At 45.5% G+C, this 14,511-nt stretch overlaps 2 protein-coding genes across 2 annotated transcripts in view; both read right to left on the reverse strand.

Annotated features, from left to right (window-relative positions):
- Nucleotides 1-698: 698 nt before the first annotated feature.
- The window catches only part of LPCAT2 (lysophosphatidylcholine acyltransferase 2), a 34,589-nt gene continuing 20,776 nt past the window's right edge, over nt 699-14,511 (reverse strand). The window contains exons 8-14 of the mRNA XM_058154934.1: nt 14,024-14,078; nt 13,428-13,510; nt 12,703-12,828; nt 10,481-10,634; nt 3,780-3,878; nt 2,602-2,743; nt 699-1,014 (exon numbers count right to left, since the gene is read on the reverse strand). Coding sequence (XP_058010917.1) covers nt 779-1,014; nt 2,602-2,743; nt 3,780-3,878; nt 10,481-10,634; nt 12,703-12,828; nt 13,428-13,510; nt 14,024-14,078 — 895 coding nt within the window. The 3' untranslated portion in view covers nt 699-778. The remainder of the gene's footprint in view (nt 1,015-2,601; nt 2,744-3,779; nt 3,879-10,480; nt 10,635-12,702; nt 12,829-13,427; nt 13,511-14,023; nt 14,079-14,511) is intronic.
- Nucleotides 7,882-10,090, reverse strand: LOC131184036 (calpain small subunit 1-like). The gene is made up of 3 exons (XM_058154935.1): nt 9,840-10,090; nt 9,768-9,794; nt 7,882-9,734 (listed from the first exon to the last, which is right to left on the reverse strand). The coding sequence occupies exons 1-3, from the start codon at nt 9,958-9,960 to the stop codon at nt 8,917-8,919; spliced, it is 966 nt and encodes a 321-aa protein (XP_058010918.1). The 5' UTR covers nt 9,961-10,090; the 3' UTR covers nt 7,882-8,916.

Genomic DNA, 14,511 nt, shown 5'->3' on the forward strand with positions numbered 1-14,511 from the left:
ACCAGAAAGTGACTTGGACATTGAGGGGGAAGGGCTGTCAGGACTTACCTCGGAAGCACCGGCCTCCCTGGCTCAGCTCCAGGAGCCAGAAGCAGGCCAGGTGGAAAAAATAACGAGGCCTCTGTCCCCTGACTCTTCCCTCCCCAGGCCACGCCTTCAGGCCAAGCTGATGGCAATCAGGCCTGGCTGGACACTAGGTTTTGTAGGCAGGAGAGGCGGGAACAACAGAAGCAGGGGAGGGGCAGGCCTAGGAAGTGCTGAGTCATGGAGCCACACCCCACAGGACATAAAAGGCAGCAAGAGCTGGTTTATCTCTTTGTATCAGGCAAATCCACGGATTGACTAGAGCTGAAGGTTGTGACTCACCAGCGTCTTGGCAGCTAACGAGGGCTCTTGGTAGATGCTGGCTCTTTTGCTGCCAGAGCTGATAAGAGCCGGCTAATTAAGCCATCATTCGGACGGAGGCGAGGAGGACATAACACTGGCATATTTTTTTTTCTCCTCCAATTTCATCTCAGAGCAAATTAATCTTCCGGAAACAGAGTCACTACGAAGAGGCAACAGAAGTAGCAAAAGATTTCCCCAAATTTATTTATTGAAAAATAATTCCCGACATACAACACATCAATGCATACATCCCAAAAACATTTTTTTTTTTTGCTTTACTCGGTCTGGTTAAAAAAACAACAACACAAAACAAATCCCAACCAAGATTTGGATTTAATAAAAAAGAATCCTTTCCGCAGCTTAAATTAAGGAATATATTAGGTTTGGGTTCTCAGTCTTCTTTTTTATCTGACACATTCGAATGCTCATCTTCGGCCACTAGAGGGCAGACTTTGTTCCTTGGCAGCGGCGTTGTTTCAGAAGAAGATAGAAAGCGTGGGGTGGTAGGGGTGACTTCCCCAGAAGTGAATTCCGCCTCTGTCAACAGCTGGCAACGTTGCAGCTCGAGATACGTTGTAAACAGCTTGGCATATTCAGGGTGCTTCTCAGCAAAATCCTTGAACTCTTCTAAAAAATAAATAAAAAATAAATAAAAAATGAACGACGTTATTTCAAACACAGGGACTGGTCTGAGGTCACGCTAAACCAGAAGGAGGCAGGGGGTGGGATTCAAAAATTTTAGCGACAGGTTCTCTGCCTGGTTGCTGGGCGGGTGTGGCCTACACAGCCTCTAGCATCATGGCGGAGGATGGGGCATTTTTGCCTCTCAAGGCTCCAAAGCAGTGGTTCTCAACGTTTATAGTGCTGCAACCCCTTTAATACAATTCCCCACGATGTGCCGACCCCAACCGTAAAATTATTTTCATTTTGAATTTATTGCGCCTGAAGTTGTATTGGCTAGCGATCTGAACTGCTTGCGATTGCCTTGAGGACGGAGGCATTAAAGCGGAAACTCCTCCCCTATTAAGTTTATGGCGCCTGAAGCCAGATTAGGCTAACGATTGGGAGTGATTGAAGCTGGCTTGAGAGGGAGACATCAGAGCAAAGATTTCTCTCTTTTTTAATTCATCGCGCTGAAGCCGAATTCGCAATTCGTCGACTCGCAAGTATACTTCCCATATTTCTGATGGTCTTAGGTGACCCCTGGCAAATTGTCATTCAACCCCCAATAGGGTCACGACCCACAGGTTGAGAACCGCTGCTCTAAGGCTTTTCTTCAGCCTCTGGGAGGGCGAAAACTGCCTCCCCTGGGCTCTGGAGGCCCTCCGGAGGCCGGAAACTTCCAGATTTCCCGGAGGCCCATTTTTCTCCCATCATACAAAATGGGCCACATGAAGACTCCAGGGAGGGGAGGGGTGGGGCGCGCAGGGTCAGCCAGTAATTGCAACTACCGGTTCGGTGAACCAGATTAAAATTAACATCTGGTTCGCCTAAACCGGTCCAAACTGGCTGAATCCCACCCGTAACAGGCAACTTACGCCTGCTAATTAAACCAAATAGGAATCGCAACCAGCTGACCTAAGTCAACTTCATTGTGAGGCTACGTTGACCGAACTTTGCAAGTCTGAACATAAAATTCTCCCCCCTCCCCTCCCATCTCCTTTACAGGTGAAGAAACTAGGGAGGGTCTCTTCTGAGAGGCTCTTGCCCTGCCAGTTATACAGTTGTGGGCTAAGCTGTTCTCTTATCTAGTTTAATGAAAATTAGTATTCCAATATCTGAAAAGCTGCCACAAAGAAGAGGGAGTCAAGCTATTCTCCAAAGCACCAGAAGGCAGGACAAGAAGCAATGGATGGAAACTCATCAAGGAGAGAAGCAACCTAGAACTAAGGAGAAAGTTCCTGACAGAACAATTCACCGGTGGAACAGCTTACCACCAGAAGTTGTAGGTGCTTCATCACTGGAGGTTTTTGAGAAGAGATTGGACAACCATTTCCCTGAAATGGTACAGGGTTTCCTGCTTGATCAGGGAGTTGGACTAGAAGACCTCCGAGGTCCCTTCCAACTCTACTGTTTTGTTATCTGATTGTTCCCTTGGCAGCATCTCTTCATCCCGTCTCCCAACTTTCTTCCCACATTCCAGTCACCCCCAAGTCTCCTCCCAACTGTACCTCCTAAATCTTCTTTTCCTTAAATCCCACTGGGCTACTTTACCATAAGAGAGTTTGTTAGATTTGTCAACATCGATCTCCTTGAAGAGGTTTGAAACATCGAGGTCAGGAAGCCCAAGCGATGAGCGGATAATTAGGGCAAATTCATCTTCTGTTATGCTGCCATCTTCATCAACATCGAAAAGCTGAAAACAAAGAGTGTTTGTTGGGAAGGGGGATGAAGCTCAGCTCCAAGACATCTCCAAGTCAATCTTTGTATGCATGGGAAACGCTTCCCAGATTTCTTTTAAAGCCATCGGGGAGAATGGTATTCTGGCCACCCCTTTTGAAGGCTCTGCTCTTCATCTTGCAGTGGTAGAAAACTTAATTCCCATAAGAACTAACTTCTCTTCTTATGAAGGGCTCACTACTTTAGAGCCATGTAGTCCCATTCTCAGAAGAACAACTAATACCACCCAAATCATGGCTTTCCCATCAGGAAGAGCACCTGATTTCAGATCAGAAGGCAGCAGTAGTAAGAGATGTAGCAGTACTAAGTGACCAGAACATCAGAAGGAGAAGGTGGAGGACCTCAATCAGGACCTCAAGGAGGAAGTAAAGATCTGAGAAATCAAGGCCAATTTGGTCCCTGGTGGTAGGAGCACCCAGGACTGTGTCTCCTAAGGTGGGAGAGTGGATCCAATAGATCCCAGGCTACTTCAAAGCTCTTTGTCCAGAAGACTGCAGGGCTAGGAACAGCTAAGATATAGTACAGAACCATCCAATTTCCAGGATTCTTGTAGAGGATGCAAGATGAAGAAAAACACAGACCACACATAGGAGAAAGGAAACAAATATATGGCCCACACTTTTGTGAAGCTTTCACATAATGAGTTCTTGATCATGCTAGTTTAGACTTGTTAGTCTCAAAGGATGCTCTTTAGAGTGCTGTAGACCAAGGAGTCTCCAAACTTGGCAACTTTATGACTTGTGGACTTCAACTCCCAGAATTCTCCAGCCAACCATTCTGAGAGTTGAAGTCCACAAGTCTTAAAGCTGCCAAGTTTGGAGACCAGACCCCCTGTTATAGACTAACAAGGTCGTCCTCCTCCAATGTTTTCCAGGGTTGATATGACCGGTGGCCAGGCTCTGCACAGAATCTCTCCACCCACAGATATGCCCTACCTGTAATTGCAGATCCGGGCTGCAGTACACCTTGAGTCGTCAATTAAGAGGATTTACCTGAAACGCCATCTGGATCGTCTGCTCCGTGTTGGCAGGATTGCACAGGACTGACAAACCAATCACATATTCGCGGAAGTCTATGGTCCCATCGCCGTTCTGAACGAAACACAAGACAATCACAAACGCCGTTGAAGTTGCTCAGGGATCCCGACGTGTCACCTTTCCCTCATTCATTTGAAGGTTGAGGTCCTTCAAAACAACCGTGCCATCAAGAAACCAATCCTCCTTTTCATTCAACATACCCAATTCCAGCATGTTTTAACCTCCAGTCCCCTAAAGATAATGGCGATGATGAAAATAACAACAGTAACAACCACCATGCAGCGAGAAAGAGGTCCTTGGCAAAATCCCCAAAAGTCTGAATCAGGCTTAGTAAGATCCTTGAAGAAAGCATCCGATTTTGCAGAGTTATTCACTGCAGGGCGGCTTCCTTTCAAAGCTTTCCAGCTTTGCGTTCATGCCCAAATAATTGCACCAGTGGTGGGTTTCAAATTTTTTTACTACCGGTTCTGTGGGTGTGGCTTGGTGGGTGTGGCACGGCTTGTGGGCGTGGCTTGGTGGGGTGGCAGGGTAAGGATACTGTAAAATCTCCATTCCCACCCCAATCCAGGGGAAGGCTACAGCAAAATCCCCATTTCCTCCCGATCAGCTGGGACTTGGGAGGCAGAGAATAGATGGGGTTTTTTACTACCGGTTCTCCGAACTACGCAAAATTTCTGCTACCGGTTCTCCAGAACTGGTCAGAATCTGCTGAAACCCACCTCTGAATTGCACCTTCTTTCAGTTTGCCAGCTGCAGCACAGAAAGGGTTAAACCTACAGACTTGCAGACCAGCCTTAGGGAAGATTTCCTGATTTCAAAAGAGAATGGAATGCAACCCACAATGGGAGCAGCCCTTGAAAACTTCTAGTTTCCTTCCTGAAGGTAGAAAGAATGACTTCTGCCAAGGGGGGGGGGGGGAAAGGAGCAAAGAAAAAAAAAATAATGCCTTTGCTTTAACAAAAAATAAAGTTTTGTTAACTTTTCTAGCAATGTTGGCCTGGGCTTTCGTTCCATTCAGTTCCTTTTCTGAACTGAACCACTGAATGCAAACAAAAACAACCAAGGGCAGTGGTGAAATTCCTTTTTTTTTACTACCAGTTCTGCAGACGTGGCAGGGAAGGATATTGCAAAATCTCCATTCCCTCCCCACTCCTGGGGGAAGGATATTGCAAAATCTCCATTCCCATCTCACTCCAGGGGAAGGATACTGCAAAATCCCCATTCCCTCCCCACTCCTGGGGGAAGGATATTGCAAAATCTCCATTCCCACCTCACTCCAGGGGAAGGATACAGCAAAATCCCCATTCCCTCCCCACTCCCGGGGGAAGAATATTGCAAAATCTCCATTCCCACCTCACTCCAGGGGAAGGATACTGCAAAATCCCCATTCCCTCCCTACTCCTGGGGGAAGAATATTGCAAAATCTCCATTCCCACCTCACTCCAGGGGAAGGATACTGCAAAACCCCCATTCCCTCCCCACTGCTGGGGGAAGGATATTACAAAATCTCCATTCCCACCTCACTCCAGGGGAAGGATACTGCAAAATCCCCATTCCCTCCCCACTCCTGGGACTAGCCAGAGGTGGCATTTGCTGGTTCTCCGAACTACTCAAAATTTCCGCTAATGGTTCTCCGAACTACTCAAAATTTCTGCTAATGGTTCTCTGAACTACTCAAAATTTCCGCTACTGGTTCGCCAGAACCTGTCAGAACCTGCTGGATTTCACCCCTGAATCACGCTCAATCACCCTTGGAAGGTTACAGGCAGTCCTGAAATGACCTGGGCTGATAAGGCATTCTGCGAGACAAAATGTGGACTAGGACAACACTCCTAAATCTGAAGCTCTTTGGGGCATCTGTCTGAAGCCCCCTCCTAAAATTTTAATTGACCCCCCCGCCAAGTCCATTTCCATAAACAGCCCATGGTTTAATGGGCATGTCTGTCAGCATTCCAGAAAAAAACCCCAACTCCAAGTAAAAGATCCGAAGCAAGCATCTTTCAAAGTTCTATTTACTAGGATAGCTAAACTGGCACATCTGGGAAAACCCAAATCTGAGAGGTCTGGGTTTTCCCTCAGTAAATCAAAAAACCCCAAACCATCCCCTCACTCCTCAGTCGATCACATGCTCCAATCGCCAACTGTCCCATCTCGAGACAGCACTCCTTCTCCAGATGCAGGATCGGCCCGATCTTGACAGACAGGAAGATTATGCTATTCTGTCTAAAGACAACCCCTCTACTAAATCCCCCCACCTTCTACTTTCCCACATAGGAGAAAGTGGCAGTGTGGAAGTTTCTGGATTAATATGGCTTCCAAAGCTGACGATGTCACAATTCCCTGCAGACAAATTACAGACCAGCAAAGGGGGGGGGGGGGAATGCAGATTTTTTAGCTGCCAGGGAGCTTCGGCTTCTCTCTTCACCCTCCAAATCAAGAATGTTTCGTTTTTGAACAGATGCCAAAAACCAGGTGGGAAAAAAACAACAAACACAAAATGCCCCACGCCTCTCTAGAACGGGGGAAAAGGAGTCACGGCTGTGCTTTATGGGTGTTAAACTGAACATCCAGAAAGCCTCCAAGATGGTTTCTTTTAAAATAAATCTCCAGGAAACCCCGTGGGGTTTTCGACCTCCCTTGATCTGCAAGGGCAAATGTTTGACTCTCCTTTGGAAAGGAAGGAGAGCTGGGTTCAGGATCGCCGCCCACCGGCTTTCTCTGCTCCATGTGATAGTCCTGCCTCTTGGAAGCTTGCCTTGAAAGGGGAAGGGAAGGGCTGGACTTTTGCTGCGTACATTTTGTCAGCTATGCTTATTTTTGGCCTACGAAGATCAGCAGCCACTGTTGTGATGCAGCAGAAGGCAGCACCTGGCTCCATCTCAACCAGGCAAGGCAAAGTTTGACCAGGTCATTACTTGGAAAAGGTACCACTCAGAACTGCAAGCGAGAGTGGTTAGGCCTTACGACAGCTTAGCCCCAAAGGAGAGGGAGACTCCTTGGATGTGTTGCCAAGAAACCAGCCCATCAAGTGATCAAGAGAACTTGCTTGACTCTCTCAAGGGAGTCCTTGTTTTCCTTTCAAAGGAAGATGCAGGAGAGAGAGAGAGAGAGACAGAAAGAGAGAGAACAAAAATGCGTGTGCAGTTTCTGTACTCAAAGCAGGAACGAGCAATTAAAAACAGTGTAGTATCTGAATACAGTTCCCCACCTCTTCACAAAAGTCTGCACTGGAAACTTGGCACAGAAAAAAAATATTTTAAACTTATTCCTTGGCTAAAGCAGCCCTCTAAGTAACGCAAGTTCATTTGCAGCAAATTCGTGGGGCGAATTTTTCTCTCCTGTTTTGGTCGCACCAACTTTGTAAGATTATCTTTTTCTTTTTCTTTTAAAAGGATGGAATTATCCTGAGAAATAATCAATGGGCAACTTGAGGGACAACAACAGGGGCCATTGGAGAAAGCATTAAAAGAGAGTGGAATTATCCTGAGAAACACAGATGGCCGAAAAAATGCTTTTAAAAGTAAAAAAAAAGCCTCTGATGATCGCGCGGCTCAGCTGGGATCGTCAGAGCCTTTTAAAGGTTGTTTAAAAAATGCCTTTAAAAGGCTCTGGTGATCCCAGCTGAATTGCCTGATCATCAGAGGCTTTTTTTTTTCTTTTAAAGGCAAAAAAATGCTTTTAAAAGAAAACAAAAGCTTCTACCGATCAGGCAACTCCTCTGGGATCATCAGAGCCTTTTAAAAGCATTTTTTCTACAACCGCTTCGGCCAAAGTGGTTGTAGAAAAAATGCTTTTAAAAGTTTAAAAAAAAAGTTGGCTATGCCCACCCAGTCACATTACTCCCGTCCCCACCAAACCACGCCCACAAAACTGGTAGTAACAAATTTTACCTTTCACCCCTGGCTTCATAATTTAAGATGAGTTTTATGTCAACCCACACCTATTTATATAAAGCAGGATTCCTTTGGGGAAAAAAGGAAGGTCTACTCAAGCAAAGTATATTTCTCCCTGCCATTTTGGTCCCCACAGCTACAAAACAATCAAACAATCGACAGTATTCTCCTTTTGTTATAATCCAAGTTTATTTTCTCTTCTTTACAATGGAGAGTCCTTTTCAAAGGACTAGATCTATTTTTTTGCCATGATTCCTTCCTTTGACAAACCAGCGCTCAGCAAAGCAACAGAGAACGTGGCTAATCCAGAAGCTGCAGGTTGCGTTTACACAATGTGTCGTTTTCCAAATCTCCCACAGTGCTATGTCCATCACCCCAAATGACCATTAATGACCACCATGAAAACACAGATATATGGCACATAGAGGGCAACAGGTTGAGAGCGGCTAATATTATTCTTTCAAAAATGAGTTTAGGATGCCCGAGTGCCCATCCATGGTTAGAGGACAACAGAGCTCCGGGCATAACGGAGATCCCAGGTTATGTTCCACAAGAGAGACATCTGTAAATTAAAGTCAGTCATATTTTTGAAAAGCACAAGAAGAACTACCTAAACCTGACCAGGGACTATTCAAGGCTTAGAAGAATCCCCGAATTATCAATTTAGGGGAAGAAGATAAGAACAATATTGGAAACGAAATAAGGAAAGGAGATCAAAATTCATTCTCCTAAAGCAGAGAGAGAGAACATTTGGAATAACGATAACAACCGTTTGCTTCGTTTTGCACAACGTAGGCGTTAACCTAAGGAGAGGAGTAGGCTATCTTTTATTTAGCAACAAAATACTGGGTTTTCCCTCCTAGTTGCCCATGAAATAACCCACAGGTTCCCACGCACTTCCAACATGGCTAACATGAGCTTGCAATCTTAATATTATTGCAGAATTCAGGCACGGCCATGAACAGCAAACCAAAACATAAGCAATAAGCAAATGTTCTTTTAAAAAAATGCATGCATTGGCTAATCTCAGTAACCCAGAAGTGCCATCAGTTAAAAGGCACTCACTGTAAACAGGAAGGTTTAATTCAAGGAATCTTGGAAGAAGGAATTTTACATCTAGCCCTCCTCCCTCAACCCCCCCCCCATAAATGGTATGGTCCAAGGTGGAGCAAACCACAGCTTTCCATCCCTTGCTTGTTTTAAGAGTACATGGTGAGCTGCAACCACTCTTCAATGTTCATCTGGACTTTTCCATCCCCACGTCGGTCCAAGGATTTGAAGGCCCGGAACATTCCATCCAGACGGACCAAGCAGCTGATGAAGTTGTTGAAATCCATGCTGCCGTCTTCGTCGGCGTAGCGGCGGATCATCAGGGCGTAGAGCTGCTCGTGGAGGTTAAATCCGGCGGCCTTGAAAGCTGCCGGCAGATTCCTCATCTCGATTCTTCCTGCCGGGCCGACATACTCTTTGAAGGAGCACTGCCACTTCTTGATGTTGTTCCAAAGGTACCTGAACTGGTAGAAGTCCAGCTTGCCGGTGGCATCACTGTCCATGACGGCCACCATGCTTCGGCAAGTGTCCAGGCTAAAGTTCTCGGATTGCAGGTCCTGATGGCGGGCCATCACCTTGTTGAGGATGTTCATCAGCTCGGTGGCGCACACTTCCATGTCGTCGCCCGCCAGTTGGGCGAAGAGCCGTCGGAACTGGCGCAGTTCCTCACTTTCATTGGCTTCCACGTTGGCAAAATGGCTGCGGGGAGCTGGCGGGGGCTCTGGTTTGTACTGGGCTGCAGCTTCACTGATGATGTTGACAAGACCTCCGAGAAGACCCATAACATTGACGGCTTTCCCGCCACCGCCACTTGTTCCTCCTCCTCCACCACCACTGCCTCCTCCTCCTCCTCCTCCTGATAGGAGTCCACCAAGGCCTTGTATAAGGGCACCTCCAGTACCACCACCTCCTCCTCCTCCTCCTGTCAAGTTCTTCAGGAAGGCTCCAGCACCGCCACCACCTCCTCCTCCTCCACTACTACTACCACCACCACCACCACCTCCTCCTGTCAAGTTCTTCAGGAAGGCTCCAGCACCACCACCACCTCCTCCTCCTCCTCCTCCTCCGCCACCACCTCCTCCTCCTGCCAAATTCTTCAGGAAGGCTCCAGCACCACCACCGCCGCCTCTGCCACCTCCGCCGCCGCCGCCACCACCGGTGGCAGCATCTAGCAAAGCTTGAGCAAGGAACATGGTGGAGAGTCCCAGAACCTGCTGCGTCCTTCAGAAGCTCCGAGTGAGTGTGTGTTTGTGTGTGTGTCTGAAGAGAGCAGAGCTGGGCGTGTTCTGCAAGAACGGATTCCGCTGCCAAAGGAAATCGCAGCCCTTCATGCCTGCACACGTCATGTTTTCCACAGCTGGAATCTATTGTGGGCGCGGGGCCTCGCCCAAGCCCAGCGAGGGTGGAATTTTCCCTCTGCAAACTTGGAAGGGGGAAGACTTTTCAAGCAACCCTCCCTCTTAAAATCTTTTCTCTGGTTTGTTGGCTCTTAATCTAGAGCCCACCCCCAGCTCAATACTGCAGAACGTCTCATCCGTTTCATATTACATAAAAATTGTCTTTTCTTTATACAAACGTAGAAGATCTCTCTCTCTCTCTCTCTCTCTCTCTCTCTCTCTCTCTCTCCTCTCCCCCTCTTCACAAGCTTCATTTCTGCAAACACTACAATGCTTGTTTTGTTTTGCCCTTGGGAGGAACAGATAAAACACTTACTCTGTCAAAGAGAGTAAACAGCTCTCGCAAGGCATCCGAGACGGGCAGCTTCAGATAGTTAGCAAACTCTTCGAGGCCGATCCGACCGCCTTTCGACGTGCTGGCGATCCTTGCAAATTGATCCAGCTGCTCCCGGATGCTGTCCCATTTGAGGCTACCCAAAAAGAGGGAAGGGAGGGGAGGAAGAGAAGGGGTGACATGGAGCAGCCTCCACATTTCAAAGGGAAACTCAGGCCTGGAAGCCAGAATGGTTAAACTAAGAGGGAAGCAATTCACATTTACGAGGTGGAGTTAAAAAAGTTATCATAAACACCCCTTTAAGTAGCAGTTGGATTTTTTATGGGATACATGCATAAAAAGAAGAAAGACGGTTTTAAAAAGATGCTTCTGACCAGATATATATATGATGCATAGACAAATGTGTGCAATTATGTAATTCAGCGCTTTTGCAACTATTGTGCCTGAAAATTCCACTCTTAATGTTGCCAAATCCATATCTTATTGGATCTTTAAATATTTAAGACTTTTTCTTTCCTTCCTTCCTTCCTTCCTTCCTTTTCTTTCTTTGCTTTTCGTTTTTCTTTCCTTTCTTTTCTCACTCTTTCTTTCTTCTTTCTTCCCTTTCTCTCTCTCTCTTTTTCTTTTCTCTCTCTTTTCTCTTTCTCTCTTTTCCTTTCTTTTCTCTCTTTCTTTCTCTCTCTTTTTCTTTTTTCCTTTATCTCTCACTTTTTTCTTTCCTTCTTTTCTCTCTCCCTTTCTCTCTCTTTTCTTTTCTTTCTTTCTTTCTTCTGGCCTTCTGAAAACCAAAGTGTTGTTTTTCACCCTCATCCCAGCCTCCAAAAATCTACCTGCAGCCCACAGAAGCCCTTCTGGCATTGAAAGAAGCTAAAAGAGACACCAGAGCAAAAAGCAAAGATAAGGCAGGTGTCTTCCATCCAAAATTTTGCATCCACTTGTTGCAGGGGAGGAAAAAGACATAATTGAGGTGTCAAGAAATTTATTTGTGGGCTCAAGCATCCACTAGCTTTCTGGGAAATGGGCATTACTGTATATCTCAACACACCCACTGGAAGCTCTTGCTCAATAGTAGTAACTGTGAGAGGGTTCTTGAAGTCCTAGTGACAACCATTTAAATATGAGCCAGCCATGTGCAGCAGCTGCCAAAAAAGCCAACACAGTTCTAGGCTACATTAACAGAGGGATAGAATCAAGATCACGTGAAGTGTTAATACCGCTTTATAAGGCCTTGGTAAGGCCACACTTGGAATACGGCATTCAGTTTTGGTCGCCATGATGTAAAAAAGATGTTGAGACTCTAGAAAGAGTGCAGAGGAGAGCAACAAAGATGATTAGGGGACTATATAAAACATATGAAGAACGGTTGCTGGAATTGGGTATGTCTAGTTTAATGAAAAGAAGGACTAGGGGAAACATGATAGCAATGTTCCAATATCTCAGGGGCCGCCACAAAGAGGAGGGAGTCAAGCTATTCTCCAAAGCACCTGAGGGCAGGACAAGAAGCAATGGGTGGAAACTGATCAAGGAGAGAAGCAACCTGAAACTAAGGAGAAATTTCCTGACAGAACAATTAACCAGTGGAACAACTTGCCTCCAGAAGTTTCAAATGTTCCAACACTGGAAGTTTTTAAGAAGATGTTGGATAACCATTTGTCTGAAATGGTGTAGGTTTGCTGCCTAAGCAGGGAGTTGGACTAGAAGACCTCCAGGGTCCCTTCCAACTCTTCTCTTCTACTCTCTTCTGCTCTGCTCTGCTCTGCTCTATTCTAGTCTCTTTGACAGTCACTGAAGTTGCCCTCAAGGCTCTCTAAGAAGCCCAACTGAGCCTTCCTGGGACTTTTCTCCCAACCCTACTAAGGTTTCATGTCAGCTTCAATGTCACCGATTTCTATTTATAACCAGAGAAAGTTCAACCTACAAACAGCAGATGCGAGAAACCAAATCCCAGGCTTGAGATCCATGATGATCACCTATTTTCCCTTGGATCCCTCCAGCTCTCTGACTAAGCAGGAAGATCCTATGGCAACTGCAGGGAACATCTAGTTCTACTCTTCCTATTCCTCCTATTTTTTATTCTTATTTTTATTCTGTTCTTACTTTTTATTCCTCCTATTTGTTATTCTTATTTTTATTCTATTCTTGCTTTTTATTCTTCCTATTTTTCTCAGGACAACCACCCTGTGAAATGGAATTGGTCAACTTACTTCAACTTCTTGCTGATTTTTGTGAATTCCACCAAACCGGCTTCCATGGGGAGAGTTAACTGCCCTGCCGAAATCATGAGCCGACAATCTTCGTAAGTGTGATCTGTGACCGGCACATCCAAAACGCTGCGATTGAAAGACACGAAAGACACAAAATCCATTCAGCACTAAGCTTAAAGCCGCTGCCTAAAAGCCATGGCCAAGCTGACTAAGGCAGGGGACACCAGAAGAACTTCCACAAAATCCAAATAGAAAGCCTATTTAATCAGGAGAATATAAACATCGAAAAGATTCTCCAGGAAAAAGATGGAGGCAGTCATTTATTGGGCCTTTGCAAGAAATTTCTTGCCTCCTAAGGCTAGAAAAATAATTCTTCAGGATGGGGAGGAATCCAGAAAAATCATTCATTCATTCATTCATTCATGAGGGAGGGAGGGAAGGAAGGAAGGAAGGAAGGAAGGAAGGAAGGAAAATGAGAAACAGAAGGAAGGGAGGGAGCGAAGGAAGGAGACAGGAAAGAGAGGGAAGGAAGGAAGGAAGGAAGGAAGGAAGGAAGGAAGGAAGGAAGGAAGGAAGGAAGGAAGGAAGGAAGGAAGGAAGGAAGGAAGGAAGGAAGGAATCTGTATTAGAGCTCACAGATCCAGGCTGTAAAACTAAAATCTTTCCACCCACCTGTAGACGGTGCAGCATTGCAAAGAAAGAAAGATTCTCTCACAAACACTGACCTTGCCATTTTGTTACGGACTCTGTTGGCGAAAAGGGCCGGGTCTTTCTTTTCTGCCTCCGATGGGACATGGACTGGGAGGAACTGAAAAATAAAGACAGCCTCAGTAAAAGGTGTACAGTGGTCCAACAAAGTTCGCAGCTTTTAAATTTATTTCTCAGCCAGGGGAAAAGTAAGGTTGTCTGCCACAAGAGGGAGCTACAGCCTTAGGAAAGGAAAACCCGCACCTTTAAAAAATGAGGCATTACTTTGCACCATGTTGAGAAAAAACTCTCAGAATTAAAACATCAAACAAACAAAAACCGTTTCTTTCTTTCTTTTTCTTTCTTTCTTTCCTTCCTTCCTTCCTTTCCTTTTTCTTTCTTTTCTTTTTCTTTCTTTTCTTTTTCTTTCTTTCTTTCTTTCTTTCTTTCGTTCTTTTTGTCCATCTTTCTCTCCCTCCCTCCCTCTCTTTTTTCTTTTTCTCCTTCCTCTCCTCTCTCTCTTTCTCTCTTTCTCTCTCCTTCACTTTCCCCACTAATAAGTAAGAAATGGACACAATTTATTCTGCTTAACCAGACTAAACAGACATTATTCCTTTTTTTAAATTATTCTTACTTCCACTTCAACTTTCGTAAAGACCTGGCACAAAGTCAGCACTAATGCCTGTTTGCTGAAAAACAAAAGAAAGAAAATATTTACAAGGTTGCTTTCTAGCATTCAACGTTCAGATTAATTCCTCTAAGACTTCACTTAACAGCTGTTGTAAAAATGATTAAACAATTGGGCCCAGTCATGTGGGTGTCTCAATTTACAACCACAATGATTAACTACAGAAATTCTGGTCTGTTGTTGTACTCCAGATGATAATGGAGAGGAGGAGGAGGAGGAGGAGGAGGAGGAGGAGAAGAAAGAAAGAAAGAAAGAAAGAAAGAAAGAAAGAAAGAAAGAAAGAAAGAAAGAAAGAAGGAAGGAAGGAGGAAGGAGAGAAGAAGAGGAGGAGGAGGAGGAGAAGAGGAGGAGGAGGAGGAGGAGAAGGAGGAGGAGGAGGAGAAGGAGGAAGAGGAGGAGGAGGAGGATGGAAACTGTTGGGTCCTTGGTGCTCT

Source organism: Ahaetulla prasina, chromosome 12 (assembly GCF_028640845.1).
Source record: "Ahaetulla prasina isolate Xishuangbanna chromosome 12, ASM2864084v1, whole genome shotgun sequence".
Taxonomy (NCBI): domain Eukaryota; kingdom Metazoa; phylum Chordata; class Lepidosauria; order Squamata; family Colubridae; genus Ahaetulla; species Ahaetulla prasina.

Excerpts from the sequence above, each read along its gene's own strand:
- LOC131184036 (XM_058154935.1), bottom strand. The coding sequence starts at position 9,960 with ATGTTCCTTGCTCAAGCTTTGCTAGATGCTGCCACCGGTGGTGGCGGC. Across the intron at positions 9,795-9,839 it reads TTTGGCAGGAGGAGGAGGTG|CCTTCCTGAAGAACTTGACA; the intron begins GTGGCGGAGGAG and ends GTGGTGCTGGAG. Across the intron at positions 9,735-9,767 it reads GAAGAACTTGACAGGAGGAG|GAGGAGGTGGTGGCGGTGCT; the intron begins GTGGTGGTGGTG and ends GTAGTGGAGGAG.